The following is an 18836-nucleotide window of genomic DNA, read 5'->3' as shown; positions in this document are numbered from 1 at the left end:
AAATTTTATTGGAGTTGGGGGATGGGAGGGGGAACAGAGAGAAGGCGATGGTAAATAACACAAATCAAATTCAAGTTAAAAGTAAGGGCTTTAAACTAGAGTCATAGTAGATGACGGCAGAAAAAGACCTGCACGGTCCATCCAGTCTGCCCAACAAGATAACTCATATTTGCTGCTTTTTGTGTATACCCTACTTTGATTTGTACCTGTGCTCTTCAGGGCACAGACCGTATAAGTCTGCCCCGCACTATCCCCGCCTCCCAACCACCAGTCCCGCTTCCCACCACCGGCTCTGGCACAGACCGTATAAGCCTGCCCAGCCCTATCCCCGCCTCCCAACCACCAGCCCCGCCTCCCGATCTTGATTAAGCTCCTGAGGATCCATTCCTTCGGCACAGGATTCCTTTATGCTTATCCCACGCATGTTTGAATTCCGTTACCGTTTTCATTTCCACCACCTCCCGCGGGAGGGCATTCCAAGCATCCACTACTCTCTCCGTGAAAAAATACTTCCTGACATTTTTCTTGAGTCTGCCCCCCTTCAATCTCATTTCATGTCCTCTCGTTCTACCACCTTCCCATCTCCGGAAAAGGTTCGTTTGCGGATTAATACCTTTCAAATATTTGAACGTCTGTATCATATCACCCCTGTTTCTCCTTTCCTCCAGAGTATACATGTTTAGTTCAGCAAGTCTCTCCTCATACGTCTTGTAATGCAAATCCCATACCATTCTCGTAGCTTTTCTTTGCACCGCTTCAATTCTTTTTACATCCTTAACAAGATACGGCCTCCAAAACTGAACACAATACTCCAGGTGGGGCCTCACCAACGACTTATACAGGGGCATCAACACCCCCTTTCTTCTGCTGGTCACACCTCTCTTTATACAGCCTAACAACCTTCTAGCTACTGCCACCGCCTTGTCACACTGTTTCGTCGCCTTCAAATCCTTCAATTCTTTTTACATCCTTAACAAGATACGGCCTCCAAAACTGAACACAATACTCCAGGTGGGGCCTCACCAACGACTTATACAGGGGCATCAACACCCCCTTTCTTCTGCTGGTCACACCTCTCTTTATACAGCCTAACAACCTTCTAGCTACTGCCACCGCCTTGTCACACTGTTTCGTCGCCTTCAAATCCTCAGATACTATCACCCCAAGATCCCTCTCTCCGCCTGTACCTATCAGACTCTCCCCGCCTAATACATACGTCTCCTGTGGATTTCTACTTCCTAAGTGCATCACTTTGCATTTCTTCGCATTGAATTTTAATTGCCAAACCTTAGACCATTCTTCTAGCTTCCGTAGGTCCTTTTTCATGTTTTCCACTCCCTCCGGGGTGTCCACTCTGTTACAGATCTTAGTATCATCCGCAAATAGGCAAACTTTACCTTCTAACCCTTCGGCAATGTCACTCACAAATATATTGAACAGAATCGGCCCCAGCATCGATCCTTGAGGCACTCCACTACTTACCTTTCGCTCCTCCGAGCGAATTCCATTCACCACCACCCTCTGGCATCTGTCCGTCAACCAGTTCCTAATCCAGTTCACCACTTCGGGTCCTATCTTCAGCCCATCCAGTTTATTTAAGAGCCTCCTGTGGGGAACCGTGTCAAAAGCTTTGCTGAAATCTAAGTAGATTACGTCCATAGCTTGTCCCTGATTCAATTCTCCTGTCACCCAATCAAAGAACTCAATGAGGTTCGTTTGGCATGATTTCCCTTTGGTAAATCCATGTTGTCTCGGATCTTGCAACTTATTGGCTTCCAGGAAATTCACTATCCTTTCCTTCAGCATCGCTTCCATTAGGGGAAGGGTGATCAAAGCCCCCAGGTAAGTACAAGTTCTCAGGTAAGTGAAGCAAGAAATATCTCTACGCAAATGGGTAAAAGGGGCAATGTCTGGGAAGCAGTATATAATAATACCCAAAGTATGGGAAATATGGTTTTAGATCTTGAGGCTGTGATGGATTTAGTGGTGATCACAGAGACATGGTTCACAGAGAACCATGACTGGAATATAGTTATAGCGGACTATAACATTAAAGACAGGGTAGGAAGAAAGGGAGGGAGTGGCAGTATATTTTAAAGATAATATTAAAGCCACACTACTGTTGGACCAATGGGGTAAGGAAGAGGAACTGTGGGTCATTCTGGAAAGAGGGAATGGCAAATATATTTACACTGATGTGTCATGTAGTCCTCCTTCACAAACAGAAATGGACAGAGATTTAATTGAAGACATTCAAAATATAGTGTGAAAGGAGAAGTACTACTAATAGGTGATTTTAATATGTCAGATGTTGATTGGGGTATCCTTATTTTGGGGCCTTTTAGAAACAGGGAGATCCTGGATTCTCTACAGAGGGAACTATACCAGTAGTTGGTAATAGAACCCACACAGGACAGGGTCATACAAATTAAAATGGAAGAAAAAATGGTCAATACGGTAAAATGGGGGCGGGAGGACAAGACATTTTTTTTAGATATGCTAGTAATAGGGGGACGTGCAAAAGTGGCACTGCGAGACTCAAAGGTGGAGGAATATGTAGAAGCTGACAAAGATAAGATGGAACTGCATAATAAATATTTCTGTTCTGTGTTCATAGCTTAAAGCCTGGGAAAAGGACTGCAGAAGACAAACACAAATAGGAATGGAGGAGTGGTAGTCCCTGGGTAATTTTCAGAGGATTGTGTTCATGAGGAGCTGGCTAAAGGTGAACAAAGCAGTGGGGATGGATGTCATACATCCGAGGGTACTGGAGGAACTTAGGGAAGTTCTAGCAGCTCCACTGGCTGACCTTTTCAATGCTTCTCTAGAGTCATGAGTGGTCCTGGAAGACTGGAGAAGAGCAGATGTGGTCCCTCTTCACAAAAGCGGAAGAAGAGGTTGGGAACTACAGGCCAGTAAGTCTGACTTCTGTGGAAAGTAAATTAAAGAAAACACTTTTAAAACAGGATAGTAAAGTTTCTAGAATTCGATGTATTAAAGGACCCGAGGCAACATGTTTTCACTAGAGTCAGGTCTTGTCAGACAAATCTGATTAATTTCTTTGACTGGGTGATCAGAGAGTTGGATTGAGGAAGAGCGCTAGATGTGATATATTTAGGTTTTAGCAAAGCCTTTGACACAGTTCTGCATAGACAACTAATAAATCAACTGAGTGCCCTTGATGTGAGAACTGGTTGAGTGGAAAGTGACAGAGGGTAGTGGCAAATGGAGCTCATTCTGAGGAAAAGGATGTTACCAGAGGTGTGCCACAAGGTTCAGTTCTCGGGCCAGTTCTTTTTAACATTTTTGTAAGTGATATTGCTGAAGGGCTGACTGGTAAGGTTTGCCTCTTTGTGGATGATTCAAAATGTGCATAAGGGTAGACACCACTGATGGTGTGGATATAACCAGTTAGCAGCTAGCAGATAGCTAGTTATATCGACCAACATAACTAGCTATCTACCGATTTTCAGCCCCAATTTAGCAGCTATATTTGGGATTTTTTTTGTCCAGTTAGGAGATAACCAGCTACGTCTGAATATCAGCATAGCCAGATATCTTCTAATTGTCCAAAAAGTTTGATATTCAATTTGAGTTTAGTGGTGACCATGGGAGTTAGCCATGGTCTGTGGTCTGAAAATCAGCCCTAGCAAGCCTTTGGTGTAACTTAGACCCACAAGGGGATGGCTGGTCTGGAACACAAGCCTGTAGGTCAGCTTGTAGGGTATTATGTCTTACTGATTCTGATATACCCCATATGCCTGCTATTCTATCTTGTAAGATTTTTGGAATTGTTTTTTCATATTCCTGAATGTTAAGTAGCCTGCATATCGCTTTGATATGCCTGCTTACAAAAAGAAGTATAGCAAATCCCATTAAACATTTAAATCCAGCTTGCAGCATGAGTTAATAGAGGCTGGACTTGCCTACCAGTGACTGTGCAGGAGGAATCCCCTCTCCAGATTGGAGTGAACTATAAAAGGACCTCATTTGTAGGAGCCTAAGCCTTCTTTCAATCAGGGACATCTGGGGATAAGGAGAGAATGTGGTCACCCTTAAGGGTTAACTGCACATCCTGCATCTGATGTGACCTACTTGGTCACTCAAAAGTATAGCAGTTCACCCAAAAGGTGAAGGAGAAAACAGATCAAGGGGTGCCTGTAGGGAGAGAAGCCAATTACAGAGGAGCCCTTGCTACCAAGGGAAGAGGTAACTGTCCATTTCTTAAGAAAAGAGAAGAAAGGAGAACAAACTCAAGGTTGTAAGAAAAACTTGCTACCCTGCTTTACACCTGAGAAGGACTGAGTACTATGGGGCTGACATTCAGACTGTGGGAGGGAGACCGGCTAACTCCCAAGGTCGGCGGTCATCCCGGATATTCAATGCCGGTTTGTTTTCGGTGACCAGCATTAAATATCCAGTTTTATCCAGTTTAAAGTTACCCAGCTAAATCGATATTCAAAAATAGCCGGTTATCTTTAAACCTGTTAAAGTTATACCAGTTATTTAAGTGGCCTGGTGTGGCCACTTATAATAGCCGGATATGAATGAAATATTTAAGGATAGCTGGCTATATCGCGCGATATAACCAGATATCTCCTAGGCACAAACTGCAAGTATTCAGGGGGGGGGGGGGGGATAAGCGGCTAGCCCCTACAAATGTCACCAGATAGCCGGTTAAGTGCCATTTAACCGACTAGGTGCTGTTCCTGACCGGTTAAATGGTTTTGAATATTGGGGGGAATAAATATACACAGCTGGACTTAAGCTGTTTAGTTCCATTTTTGCTGCCTCATATAGTCATGCTTATTGCAATAGGGTTTTGCATTCATATAGCATTTAATTAGTGAATATCTACCAGTTTTATGGTGTGGCAGTATGTGTGTGGAAGAAGCTTGCACTGAAATTAATGTGGAAATTAAATAGAATATGTTATATTTCATGGCTGTCAATCTTGAAGCTTTTAAGAAGCACAAAATTCACGTAATACAAATCGTCTAGCTGTGTCTTATCTGCTCATCTTATGGGCTGAAGATTCTCTCTTAGTAGCTATTAAGTGCTAACCCGTTACAGTAACCTCTTCAATTGACCAGCAGTTCAAATGCTTAAATTATAACTGAATAGATTTTTTCCTTTTCTTCACATTGCTTTATGCAGGCTAGAAGCTCAGATTTTGCTGTGGCATTTGATAAAATAAGGATTTACCACCCAGAGAGAAAGCATACTTTTACATGGAACAACTAATGACTGCTTCATGGAGCAAATAGTCCTATGACAAATTAGGGGTGGGGGAGACTGCTTTAGCATCTAGCTCTCACTGGAATGCAGGACTTAGTGCAAGGATTAATGGTGGCAGAACCACTTGGCAATAGCGATCATTGTGGAATCAAATTTAAGATAATCACTGGAGGGAGAGTAATAAGTAACTTTTTATTTTAAAATATAATTTTAAAAACAGAGACAATTGGAAAATGAGAAAACTAGTTGGTAGGAGACTAAAAAGTCAGTTAACAAAGAGTAAAAGTCTGCATGAGGCATAGAGACTTTTTAAAAACACTATCTTTGAAGCCCAGATAAAATGTATTTCATGACGTGAAAAAGGTCATAGGAAGAACCACCATGTTCCCTAACATGAATTAATGGTGCACATGCCAAGAAGGAACTTGCCAAAGAGGCAAAAGCTAATAAAAAATGTGCAAAGTCCATTTCAAACCAGAAATGTGCGAGTATGCGAGAGAGTCAGCAATTAGATGATGAGTGGCAAGAGGGGCACTCAGGGAAGGGAAGGCCATAGCAGAACAGTAAAATTAATTCTCTGCTTCGGCAAATCAGGAAGTGGTCCTAAAAAAAATTGTCAAACTAAATAACAGCAAGGGACTTGATAATATTCGCCCAAGAGTTCTAAAAGAACTCAGGTACAAAGTTGCAGCCCTGTTTCTAATTTATCATTGAAATCTGTCTAAGTACCCAAGGGCTGAAGGGTAACCAATGCAAAGTCGATTTTCAAAAACAATTCCAGGGTTGACCAAAGTAACTACAATGAACCTAATATTGCTGCTAAGTAAAATGGTGGAAGCTATTAAGAATTAAGGGGTCCTTTTACTAAGCTGTGGTAAGAAATGGCCTTAGTTTGCCCTTATGCGTGGTCTTTGCTGTGCACTTAGGCCGTTTTTACTGTGGCTTTAAAAAAGGGTTATTTTACTGTTTTTTCAATATATGAACATGCGCTAAAGTTAGCATTAGCACGTGGACATTTTAAAAAATTACCACAGGAGCACTTACCAGGAGGCAGGAAGGGCTCCCGCGTTAACCATGCACCAGCCAACCAGTTAGTGTGTGGTAAAGTAGATTCAATAACTGGTTAGCACAGGAATGCCTACTCTCTGCCCTTGACACGCCCTCTCAAAAAGTTATATAAAAATAATTACTGCACCCTTAGCATGCACACATGCCAAAACTAACATTGAATAGCACAACCTATGTTAGGCTATTTTTGCTGTGTTAAGCATGTATTAGCGCTTAACACAGCTTAGCAAAAGGACCCCTAAGTATGTCTTACTGGGGAAGAAGCAGACTGGATTTAACACAGGGAAATCATGTCTAACCAATTTATTAGTTTTGAATAAGCAAGTTTATCATTTATTTATTTAGCATACTGCCTCTTTTGTACACGAGTCGAGGCAGTTTACATAAAAAATTAAAAACAATAAATTAGAATAAAGAAAGGAACACCATTATTGAAAAGGACAGAAATTACACAAACACTCCAGAAGAGATAAAAACATACACACAGAGCTCCAGACAATCTACAGAATTGCCACCAATTGCCCAATGACACAATCATCATAGGCACCCAGTCAATGGTTATCAAATACTAGCTGCAACAAATGGGTCTTCAACCCTGACTGGAATGAAACATATGAAGTCTCTAATCTTAGGTAATGTGGTAGAGAGTTCCAAAGTGCTGGGGAGAAAGAAAAGAATGTGCTCGATCTTGTAGATTCCTATTTTCCTTGGATGGAAAAGGCAAAACCAGTTGGTTATTGGTCAATGAATGCAATGTACGATGTGGGGTATATGGAATGATCATATATGCTAAACAGTCAGGCATGTTATTATAGAAAATGTTATGAGTAAGTGTAAATATTTTGAATTTAATTCTGGAGGCTATTGGTAGCCAATGCAATTTCTTCAGTAATTGTGTACTATGATCACACCACTTGGCTATACCTAGGATAAACTATATTACAGTACTTGTGTTTAAAGGTGAATCAGCTGATATAAGTGTTTGATAATGTCCTTTATGAGAGACTTCTCAGGAAATGCTTTATAGGAGATTGGACTGGCGCAAGGGATTCTGGTGCCCTAAGCCAACTTTTGGTACTCTCCCCTCCATCTTGGGGTCATTCTTCCGGACTCAGTAGTGACTTATGGCAGTCTACTGCCTGAAGTGAGGGATGAGCAGATACACTCCCCTCCCCTATGAAGGCACTCAAAATCGAGGGCTTCCTCAGAGCTCCAGTAAGGGAGAAGGTGTCATCTCTGTCAGAACGCTGGTCAGGTGGTTGTCCCTCCAAAAAGAAAGCAGTGTATTTCCAGGCTATATAGGGGTCAATTTTCAAAAGGCCCTTGGGTGTTCAGTATAGTGCCAAATGCCCAACCACCTTTGTGTAACCATTTTGGGCAAAAGAACACATCTACTTTCATATATCAGGAAAGTGGGATGTGGAGGGGATATTCTAGGATGGCACCGAGTACATGTATACTCTACACGTATAGGCACTGACATTCAATACCTATAAATGTACCTTATACATTTGGCCTGGATGTGACAAAAACAAGATTTAACTTGAAGCATCTGGGCTACACAAATAAGTTATACATTTTTCGGACTATAAGACGCACTTTTTCCCCCCAAAATTTGGGAGGAAAATGGGGGGTGCGTCTTATAGTCCGAAGGTAGCGAGTTTTGGATCGCCGTCCCCTACTTACGCGATGCCATGTTCCCTGGTGGTCTAGTGACGTCGGGGCAGGAAAGAGCCCCCTCTTTCCTGCCCATCGCGCTGCTCTCCGTGCTCCTGACTGCTTCCTGACAGTCTAGACCACCAGGGAACATGGCATCGCGTAAGTAGGGGACGGCGATCCAAAACTCGGACAAGACGCACTGGAGCACCTAGGTTTTAGAGGAGGGAAAAAGGAAATTTTTTTTTTCCTATTTCCCTCCTCTAAAACCTAGGTGCGTCTTATGGTCCGGTGCGTCTTATAGTCCGAAAAATACGGTAAGTGCTGAATAATGGTGCCTATACATGTAGGGGTCAATATTCAATACAATTTAGCCAGCCAGAAATGGCTTCTGGCTGGTTAAATTTCCTGTTTGGGGCTAACCGGTCATTTTCAGTGGCACTTAACCGGTTAGCAGTGCTGAAAACAAACAGTGCTGAACTCAAAACCAGCTATTTTGAGGGCATTCTGGAGGTGGAGTCAGCACCAATATTCAGAACCTAACCAGCCAGTTAGTCCTATGTTTATGTGGTAACCCACAGCCAGCTAAGTTCTGAATATTACACTTAACCCTCTTTGTGTTTGTGAGCTCCACAAACCTAAAAATTCAATGCCGAAGCCTGGACATGGCCTGGTATTAAATTTCCGGGTTTAGCGCCACCGACAGCAAAATGCTGATCGCTGCCAGTTGAATATCGGGCCTACAGAGTATATGTATAAGTACACATGTACCTTACCAGGGAATTTGCAGCAGCAGAGCTACACATGTACTAACATAGGGCTCCTTTTACTAAGCGGCAGTAAGACCTCAGCAAAACTGTTCAAGCCTATAATATAAAGAGGCTTAAACCTGTCAGACTTTGAGAAATAGTGGTCAAGACACAGGATGGTTACCCCTGATGCAGCTTTGGCGAAACAAGGATTCTCTGTTGGGATTTATTAGTTTGATGATGTGCCATCTCTCAAAATAAGAAGGCAGCACAAGATAAGTGAATTATAAACACTGCAGATTTTGGGATTTATTAGTTTGCTGATTCACCGTCTTTCAAGGTAAGAAGGCAGCACAAAATAAATGGATTATAAGTGGATAAGTGCAGATTCTTAAATAAAAAATATTTAAACATAAATACTGCAGATTTTGGCATATGTAGAGACTATCAGAGACAATATTTAAATTTATTCCTGTGTATATACATATGGATTTGCACCCTGTTTGAGAATTAAGAATACTTCAGAACACGATATGATAAGTGGAGTTTTTTTTCTTGACTAATGATGGTATGGTGGGTTTAAGCCTCTATTTATAGGCTTGAACAGTTTTGCTCAGGTCTTTTTTTCTCCACTTTGTTAGTGTTATTGTATATTTCTCATTCAGTGTGTACCTATTTTATTTATTAGGATTTATTTACCGCCTTGTTGAAGGAATTCACTCAAGGCGGTGTACAATAAGGCAGTTATGGGGGCCCCAGCTAAATATCAGCCAGCTCCAACATAAGCTCCAGCTCCTCCAAAAATGAGTCCCTGATATTCAGTGCAGGTGACTGGACATGGCCCGACATTGGATATCTGGGGCAAATTCTGTCCATAGCTTCCACTGTTTAAAAAAAATGCTGACCACCATGGCTGAATATCTATCCCTTTGTTCTTGTTTTCCGTACCTCTTTTTGCCTATCAGTCATATTCTTCCGCTTCTCTCCCCCTTTGTTCCCTCCATATTTCTCTGACTCTTTTCATACTTGGGTGGTCAATATTCAGTGCTGGTTAACTGGGAATGAAAGGCTCCTACCTGCTTCATTTGCACTAACCGGGTCCCCACAGGATAGTCAGCAGCACATCGATTCCAGCCGTTGGCCACCACCCGCATTCCTGTCCTGTTCGCAGGATCTGATTACCTGCCTTGATGTGTCTCAGCGAGTCAAGACCTGATTTTGGACTCCTTACTTTCTCTTCTTTTTGTTTTCTTTTCCTTGCCTACTTATTTGTTTAAATATTGTATTTATATTCCCTTCCCTTCTTCCTCCGTTCCCTCTACACTCTCTACTGTCATTGTAATTGTTTCTTTAGTTCATTGTAAGCCACTTAGAGGCTGCTTTATGTGGTAAAAAGCGGGGTATAAATGATCTAAATAAATAAATAAATAAAGACAGTGGCACTGAATATCTGGTTAGTGCCATGTGGTCCAGGGATGGAGTCATGGTGGAGCCAGGAGTTACCCAGGCACCAGCGATATTCGGTGGCAGTACCTGGATAGCTATCCAGTTAAGGGGCCCTTTTACTAAGCCATGTAAGTGCTACACATGCCCAACGTACACCAATTTGGAGTTACCACCCAGCTACTGCGTGTGCCTGGGCGGTAATTTCATTTTTTATGCTTGTCCGCAAATTATTACATGTGGCGAAAACTGGGCGGTAATCGGCATTCTACGTGCATAGACCATTATCGCCAGGTTACCGCGTGATACCTTACCGCTAAGTTTGGCAAAAATTTTAAAAAGGCCTTTTTTTACAGGCGCACTGAAAAATGGATCTGTGTGCGCCCAAAACACATTCCTGCACTAGCGCAGGCCATTTTTCAGCGCACCTTAGTAAAAGGACCCCTCCACTAGAGCTGCAAAAGATCTTCCTAAATGAAATGGGTATTTATCTAGGTACTGCCTCTGAATGTGGGCAGTACCAAGGTAACTCCCAGCAGTCTGCTGAGTACCCACATATTCGGTGCCAATTCCTGGATGGGGGCTGGCAGTGAGTATCCAGGCCGAATTTATCCAGCAGCAGCCAGTGTTTAAAGAAACTGATTTCTGCTTGGCACTGGCTAAATATTGCCACATTTTTTTTTGTTATAAATTTCTTCGTTCTCTCTCTCTTTCTAACTTTGCCCACGCTGGTTCTTTTCTCTCTCACTTTCTCTGGATTCCTTATTTCCAATCTCTGTTTGTCCTTTCCTCCCTTTCCATCTCTTTCTGATCTGAAAACAGGAAAAAAAAAAAGGTACTAAGTTAAAAGAGGAAACAAATGAAAATGTTTCCCCCCTAGTGACAGCCTTCCCATTAACTACCTGTAAGCAGAGCAAATGAAGCTCTCAGAGTCACAAGTAGGGCTTTTAATATTTCTCCAAGCTCTGAAACAGAACCATTATCCTCTCTTTAGAACAATTAACTGCTGCATCCATTAAAGATATCCAACTAATTTCAGCGCTCCGAGGGTGGGAATAGAAACGATGTGACCATTTTACAAGTTGATCTGTAGAGGCTGCAGAGGTTCTTTTGCATAGCCTGTGGTCAAAACCTGTTTTATTCTGATTTCAGAAACTAACCACGGCTGGTCTTTCAATCTGAGGAATTAATATGCAGTGGTTACAGCTAGGTATTGCATAAAAGGTACTGTAATTATACAACTGAAAAGAAACTCCCCTACTGAATGACTGTTTCCCTTTATTCCCTTTGAATCACAATTTTTCCTAGGACTTAATGGACTCAGAGGACGGACATGGAGGAACAGAGCCTGCTTCCTCCTGCACTGACTGGCTCAGAGGGATGGGCATGAGGATAAAAGCCTTTGTCACTAGGGCTGAATGGATCAGAGGAATGAGCATAAGGATATGGAGCCTTTTACCTCTATAACTCAGTGGCTTAGAGGACATGCAGAGGGATACAGGTGTAGGCTTCTAGTTCAAATTTGACTTTGGTTGGTAGTTACTGACTGGAAGTAATTACCATTGGAAATGCAGTCAGTAGCCTGCTGAAATGAGTTTGTGGTTTCAGCACAGGTTCCAGTAGGGAGCTGTCCACAGCATTGAGCATTGTAAACACCAGGGCTTTTTTTGAGGGGGGTACTTGGGGGTACTGAGTACCGGCACCTTTTCCATTGTCTGCTAAAATTGATTCATGGACCCCAGGTTTTAATGAAAGAGCTCAGGCTCTACACTAGAGAGTTGCACGGGGACAGAAATCCTACCCATCCCCGCCCGTCCCTGCTGGAATCTTACCCGTCCCCACCCATCCCCGCTGGAATCTTACCCGTCCCCACCCATCCCCACAAAAATTTAAACCATCCCAACCCGTCCCCACCCGTCCCCGCAAGAATTTAACCCATCCCCACCCATCCCCGTAAGAATTTAATAGTACATAAAAGAAAGTTCCAGTCAGCTCCCTTTCTGGATTTGAGCCACAGCACTGTAGGCAAGGACGGACCGGAAGTTGGAACTTGGAACACTCTGGTGCGCACATGTAAGATTTGTCTCTGATTCACTGGGATTGTGTGCTGAGAGGCCGCCACATGCACGCGCCAGTAGGTCAGGTGACATCTGATTCTCATGCCTGTGTCAGAGCTGAGGTCTGTGCACCAGCCTGGGAGCAAAGAGGATTAATAGTAACATAGTAAGTGACAGCAAATAGACCTGAACGGTCCATCCACTCTGCCCAATAGTCACACTCATGATCAATTCATCATTAAATCAACGAGTGTGATATTACATACTTGATTATGGTCTTTCTTTTGTGTTTCTAGAACAAAGACCACAGGAGTCTATCTGGCCCCATCCTTATGTTCCAACTGCTGGAGTTGCCATCGAAGCCCACTCCAGCCTATTCATGTTCTCATTTGTGGGACACAGACCGTAAAAGTCTGTCCAGCACTGTCCTCATGTTCCAGCCACTGAAGTTGCTGTCTAAGCCCTTTCCAGCCCATCCTACACCAGATTGCCATGTATGAGACACAGAACATACAAGTCTGCCAGGTATCAGCTCTAGTTCATCACAGCCAGAGTCGCCATCTAAGCGTCACTTGACACATCCACACACATGCAGCCATTTAAGGTTAGCTTTTATATAACTTCCATTTTCTAATTAGAGATCCTCTGTGTTCATCCCACGCCTTTTTGAATTCCGTCATCATTTGTGACTCTACCACCTCCTTAATGGAAGACTTTCCACATTTATGCTGTTAAATCAAGGAAGAAGAGGAGGAGACAGCACTCAAATAAATTGGTATTCGGTAGATGAGAGGCAGGTGCAGCTTACACTTCCACGGGAAGCCCACAGAACTGGTTCCATCCCCGCGGGAACCCCGCAGGAACTGCCTCCGTCCCCGCGGGAACCCCGCAGAACTGGTTCCATCCCCGCGGGAACCCCGCAGGAACTGCCTCCGTCCCCGCGGGAATCCCGCGGGTTCCGCGGGATTCCCGCGGGGACGGAAGCCGTGCAGCTCTCTACTCTACACACCAATTCTGCCTTGACATAGATTCTGTGACTGGTTGCAGGGGGCCTGGCTAATGTGGGTGGGTCCTCAGTGATCATCCTACCCCTGAAGGATGGCCTAGCATTTGAGTACCGGCACCTTTTTTGCTAGAAAAAACACACTGGTAAACACCACCACAGTTTTGGCACCAGTTGAGGTCTCTGCCGGTTTATAGTTTTCCCATCAATCTTGTGTAACTGGTTGCTGATGCCGGCCGTGGGTGTCAAATTCCATTTGTGATTACTGTGGCCCTGATATTCAGACTGCGGGAGATAGCCAGACTGCCTCCCATAGTCCGTGCCGAACCCAGATATTCAGTGCCAGGCCGTTTCCAGTGACTGGTATTGAATATCAGGTTTTTTTCAGCCAGTTTGAAGCTAACTGGCTATATTGATATTCAGACATAGCTGGTTATCTTTAAACTGGCCAATGATATACCATGGTTTGACACAGCCAAATATCACTGCCGAACTCAGTTTAAAAATTGGCAGCTAGCTGGTTATCTAATGTTCAGCAGCACATAACCGGCTAAGTGTCGCTGAATATTGTGGTTAGTGCTGAACGCAAAACCAACTATGTTGGGGCTGTTCTGAGGGCGGATTTAGCTCTTGCCCGCTTAAGCAGCCAGGTTTAGCACATCAATGGGACCACATAAGTCTGTCCTATTTTTATGTGCTAACCCTATGCTTGGAATAAACTTCCTGAGCCCTTACGCCAAGCCCCCTCCCTACCCATCTTCAAATCTTTGCTCAAAGTCCACCTCTTCAATGTTGCTTTCGGCACCTAACCTTTATACCTTTCAGGAAATCTAGACTGCCCCAATTTGACTGCCCCTAGTTGACTGTACATTTGTCCTTTAGATTGTAAGCTCCTTGAGCAGGGACTGTCCTTCTATGTTAAATTGTACAGCGCTGTGTAACCCTAGTAGCGCTTTAGAAATGTCAAGTAGTAGTAGTAGTAACCCATGCTCGCTTAAGTGCTGAATATCAACTTAAGTGGCTCACGTGTTAACCGACTTAAAAATAGCTGGATATTCAAAGCTGAAGCCCGCACAGGTCACAGCAGGGTCAGCCCGACCAGTAGGCCACCTGAGGCGGAGACCTCAGGTGGCACTCTCAGGGGCGACATCTCGAGCGGCCACCCTGTTTGTGGCATTTACCTGTTTCGTCATGTTCCAAACCCGGCAGCGATTCCCATATGCTGCACTGCCACCGGCACCTGCCTCTTCACTTTACTGCGGCCGTCTCTCTGATGTAACCTCCTGTTTCATCAGAGGCCGAGGCAGCTGCAATAAAAAGAAGAGGCGGGTGCCAGCGACAGGGTAGCATATGGGAATCCCTGCTGCTGCCGCGTTTGGAACGTGACGAAACAGGTAAACACATCTCAGCCCGGGGAGGACGGCATCTCAACCTGGGGGAGGCGACATCTTAGCTCCGCCTCAGGCAGCATCTTGCCTTGAGCTGGCACTAGGTCACGGTTTTGAATATCCAGTAACAATGCCATTTCCAGTGAGCAAAACACTCACCGTCTGAAGGCTGAATATCGACCTCTCTATGTATAGAATAGGGGTGTATGTCTATTACGTGCACTATATCAATTTAGTGCCAATTAGTTAATTATGTTACGCGCTTAACTGGCCCTATTCTATAACTGTCTGCCCAACTGAGAGCCCAGCTTTGGGTGCCATTTATAGAATTCAGTGGCTAATTGCTTTGCTTATCATTGCAGCTCAGTACACCAGCAGCAAGCAATGCTTTCCCCTTCTGGAATTATTTATCCAGCAATACCAGCAGAGGCTAACTTTAACAGCTGTGCTCCATTTATTTAATTTTAAGGTTGTTTTAAAGGCTGAGATTTCCAATAAGAAGGAGTCCTGTTCCTTTCCTGCTTTCCTCCTAGGAATCTTTCAGAAAAATTAAGCTATAAGCATAGGAGGAAAACCCTTGAATTTTCTCCCTTCATGAGAAACCTGCTTCATGCCTGTAGCTACTGTGCAACCCCCAAACTCTCTGGGAAATCTTCAGCACCGCAGCACCAGAAAGAAAGCTACATCCCCATATTAAACATCATCATATATATTCTATGTTCTGGCTGCTACATAGCGGAAGCCAATGGACAGTTTAGAGAGACGTTAAGAATAAGTAGCAGTTCAGGTCACTTACACATACAGACAGAATTGCATCCCTAGAAGCTCACCATATTTACCAGTTTGTGGTATGTTGTGCTTTAAGGCAATATTTTTTAACCCTTTCCTGGAAACCCCGTAGCCAGTCTGTTTTTTTTTCAAAATATCCACAATGAATATGAATGAGAGAGATTTGCATGCACTGCCTCCATTGCATGAAAATCTATCTTAAGCACCTAATTGTAGATGTCATCAAAACTAAATGGCTAGGGGTTACTAAGAAGCAAACAGGATGCTAAGAATTATTAGGAAAGGGATGCAAAATAAACCAAGAATATTATAATGCCTCTGTATCGCTCCATGGTGGGACCTCACCTTGAATATTGTGTTCAATTCTAGATGCCGTATCTCAGAAAAGATATAGTGGAATTAGAAAAGGTTAAAAGAAGAGTGACTAAAATGATAAAGGGGGTGGAACTCCTTCTATATGAGGAAAGGCTAAAGAGGTTCAGCCTCGAAAAGAGACAGCTGGGGGGGGGGGGGGATATAATTGAGGTCTACAAAATCCTGAGTGGAGTAGAACAGGTAAAAGTGGACTTTCAAAAAGTACAAGGGGACAGTTAAATTAAATAGAAATACTTTTAATCCATTGCCCAGTTCCTTATATCATTTACAATCCTTCACCCTTCAAAGTCAATTGTTTAGTGGAATTTTATGTTTCAGAAAATTGACAAAGCCCTTTATTAGGTATTTCACAAGTTAGAAGGTTGCATCTTCAGTCATCTTTTTTTTTTTTTGAGAAGTCCTTTCCCTCCTTTTAAGTCCTTTTAAGTCTTAGTATTTTTATTGATTTAAGAAAAGAATAACATATTAGAAAGCATTATAACATTATACAAATGCCAAAAAGCGTGAGGGAGGGAAAAGAGAGAAAAAGAAGCAATTAAAAAAAAAAAGAAAAGAAAAAAAAAACACCCAGGAGGGAAAGGACTTCTCAACATGCATCTCTAAATTACATGAGCAACAAAGACCACTTCTCCTTGTAAGAAATATAGTGATGTGACTTTTTAGCAAGGAATGATTCATACTTATAAGTCTGAAATACTAAATTCCACCAGCCTTGATATGCTTCAGTCATCTTCTATGGTATAGCACTCAGTGTTAGCTTTATTATCATTTATGTTGTGAATGAATAGAAGTCACGGGATGCCACTTACCTTCAGTCATTCTTTTGTGTTTGTCCCTGGTCATAATCCCTAAGACCAGACAACATCCTCTTTTTGGAAGGCCAAGTTCTAAAAAGAATAAGAACAAAAACATAATTATGTATACTCCTTTTCTTGATAAGGAGTTTTGGATTTGTGCAAGGCATTTTGACAAAGATCAGTCCATCAACTGACGTTGAGCCACTACTGAAAAGGTATAAGCTAAATCCACAAGAATTTTGTTAGTTACACTGAGGTAGATACTTAAAGCCTGGTTAAAACGCCTGTATGGGGCTATTCGGGGATATTCAGTGGCATTTAACCAGATAATGCTGCTGAATATCCCCTCTAACTGCCTAAGCTGAAACCAGCTATTTATTTATTTATGTATTTATTTTGTTACATTTGTATCCCACATTTTCCCACCTATTTGCAGGCTCAATGTGGCTTACATAGTTCCGTAGAGGCATTCGCCAACTCCGGCAGAGAAAACAAATACATAGAGTTATTGTGGTCGAATATGGTTATAAAGGTTCATGTGTTGTAGACACATTGGGGAATCGTGGAGAGGTAGAGTTTGGTTAAAAGGTTCATGTGTTATAGACACATTTGGGAATCGTAGAAAGGAAGAGTTGTGCAGTGTCAGTTCCGGCTTTGTTTTGTTATGTTGCAAGGTTTAGGCATTTAGGTTGGGTCGATGGGATATGCTATGTTGTGGGCAGTCCGGGGGTAGAGTCAGAGTGGAATTGGTACTTATCCGGTTAAGTGCCAATATTCAACACTTAGGACTTAGGGTTCTTTTAGTAAGCCACAATAAAAAGTGTGCTGTGGTAGTGTGGGCGTGTCTTTTGGGCGCGTGCTGGGACATTTTTTACCGCAATTGGGAAAAAGGGCTATTTTAAATGGGCCAGAAAATGGGCATGCGTTGAAATTAAAACTAGCACACGCCTAATTTAAGGCCTGAGCCCTTACCACCACCCATTGACTTAGCAGTAAGGGCTCACGCGCTACCCACATGACAACCATGCAACATGCAACAACTGCTGTTTACCACTGGGAACGCCCCCTATGGTAGGAAATATACAATTATTTTCTACCGCGGGATTCGGTGTGTACCAAACTCAGAATTATCACCGGACGCACACGCTAGCCCAGCAGTAATGCCAATTTGGCGCACGCTACCCACGCATTAACCCTCCCACACCTTAGTAAAAGGGCCCTTTAACTGGATAAGTTAACTGGACAGAACTGGACTGCACAAAACACTGTCCGGTTTAATATAGCTGGTTAAGGGCTGAATAGCCCCATATCTAGATATTCAGTGTCAGGGCCCAGACATGGCCTGGTATTGAATATCCAGGCATAAAGCCAACCACTGCCTGCTGAATATTTATCCTGTTATTTATGGCTCTGATACTAGAGATTACAAGATTGTGCTAAGACATGATATGAAGCATTTTATCTGGTGAATATCTCGTGCTGGCTCGCCAAGTCAAAACAGGAGTGTTGGAAGAGTCTAAGTAGTTTTGTGATTTCTAGGTACATAATGCCTTTCAATGTCTTAATTATTTATTGATTTTCTATATGTTATTCAATTGTAATGATTTGTGTTGAGAGCAACAGTGTTCAGGCTTGGTGGGATAGCCAAGTTTGAAGGCTATTTTCAGGGCTCTATGTAGCAGGGAAACAAATTGAAAAGTGTACAGCCCTACCATATCACAAGGGAGGCGCATTTCTAAGTCTTCTTATGTTTTACATTCCAGTTGCCACCTACTGCTGTCAATTCATAGAAAAGCCCTTCCTCCTGGCACATTTATTTATTTATTTATTTATAGCATTTATACCCCGCTCAATAGATGGTTCAGTGCGGCTTACAAAGCATGGATACAAGGTATTACAGAGATAGCACAAAGTATGGTTACACAATATGTAACACAGTGTATGGATACAAAGTATGACAGAGATAACAAGTTGTGTACAGAATGATAGTTCGTAATACAATGTATGGAAACAAAGTGTAGTAGAGATAACAAGTTGTGTAGTGAATGATAGGGGTCATCCTCTGGATGTGTTAGACTGAAATTTAGCAGGAGAGTTAGCATCTCAGTAAGAGAGCTTTCTATCAAATTTCACCCAAATCCATCCATAGAGAGAACCCTTGAAGCATGCGTTTGAACAGACTAGGTGCTTTATAGTGAAGAAACATGTTGAGAACAGACTTTAAGTTCTACTGACACGCACATGCTTCTTCTTCAATATGACCCCTGAGGTAC

The 18836-nt window shown here is 42.8% G+C and overlaps 1 protein-coding gene across 1 annotated transcript in view; it reads right to left on the bottom strand.

Annotated features, from left to right (window-relative positions):
- The window catches only part of KIRREL3 (kirre like nephrin family adhesion molecule 3), a 1393929-nt gene that overhangs the window by 566029 nt on the left and 809064 nt on the right, over positions 1-18836 (bottom strand). The window contains exon 2 of the mRNA XM_030221488.1: positions 16576-16653. Coding sequence (XP_030077348.1) covers positions 16576-16653 — 78 coding nt within the window. The remainder of the gene's footprint in view (positions 1-16575; positions 16654-18836) is intronic.

Source organism: Microcaecilia unicolor, chromosome 12 (genome assembly GCF_901765095.1).
Source record: "Microcaecilia unicolor chromosome 12, aMicUni1.1, whole genome shotgun sequence".
Classification (NCBI taxonomy): domain Eukaryota; kingdom Metazoa; phylum Chordata; class Amphibia; order Gymnophiona; family Siphonopidae; genus Microcaecilia; species Microcaecilia unicolor.
The sequence above is the reverse complement of the archived record's forward strand: the minus strand, read 5'-3'. Positions and strand labels throughout refer to the sequence as shown.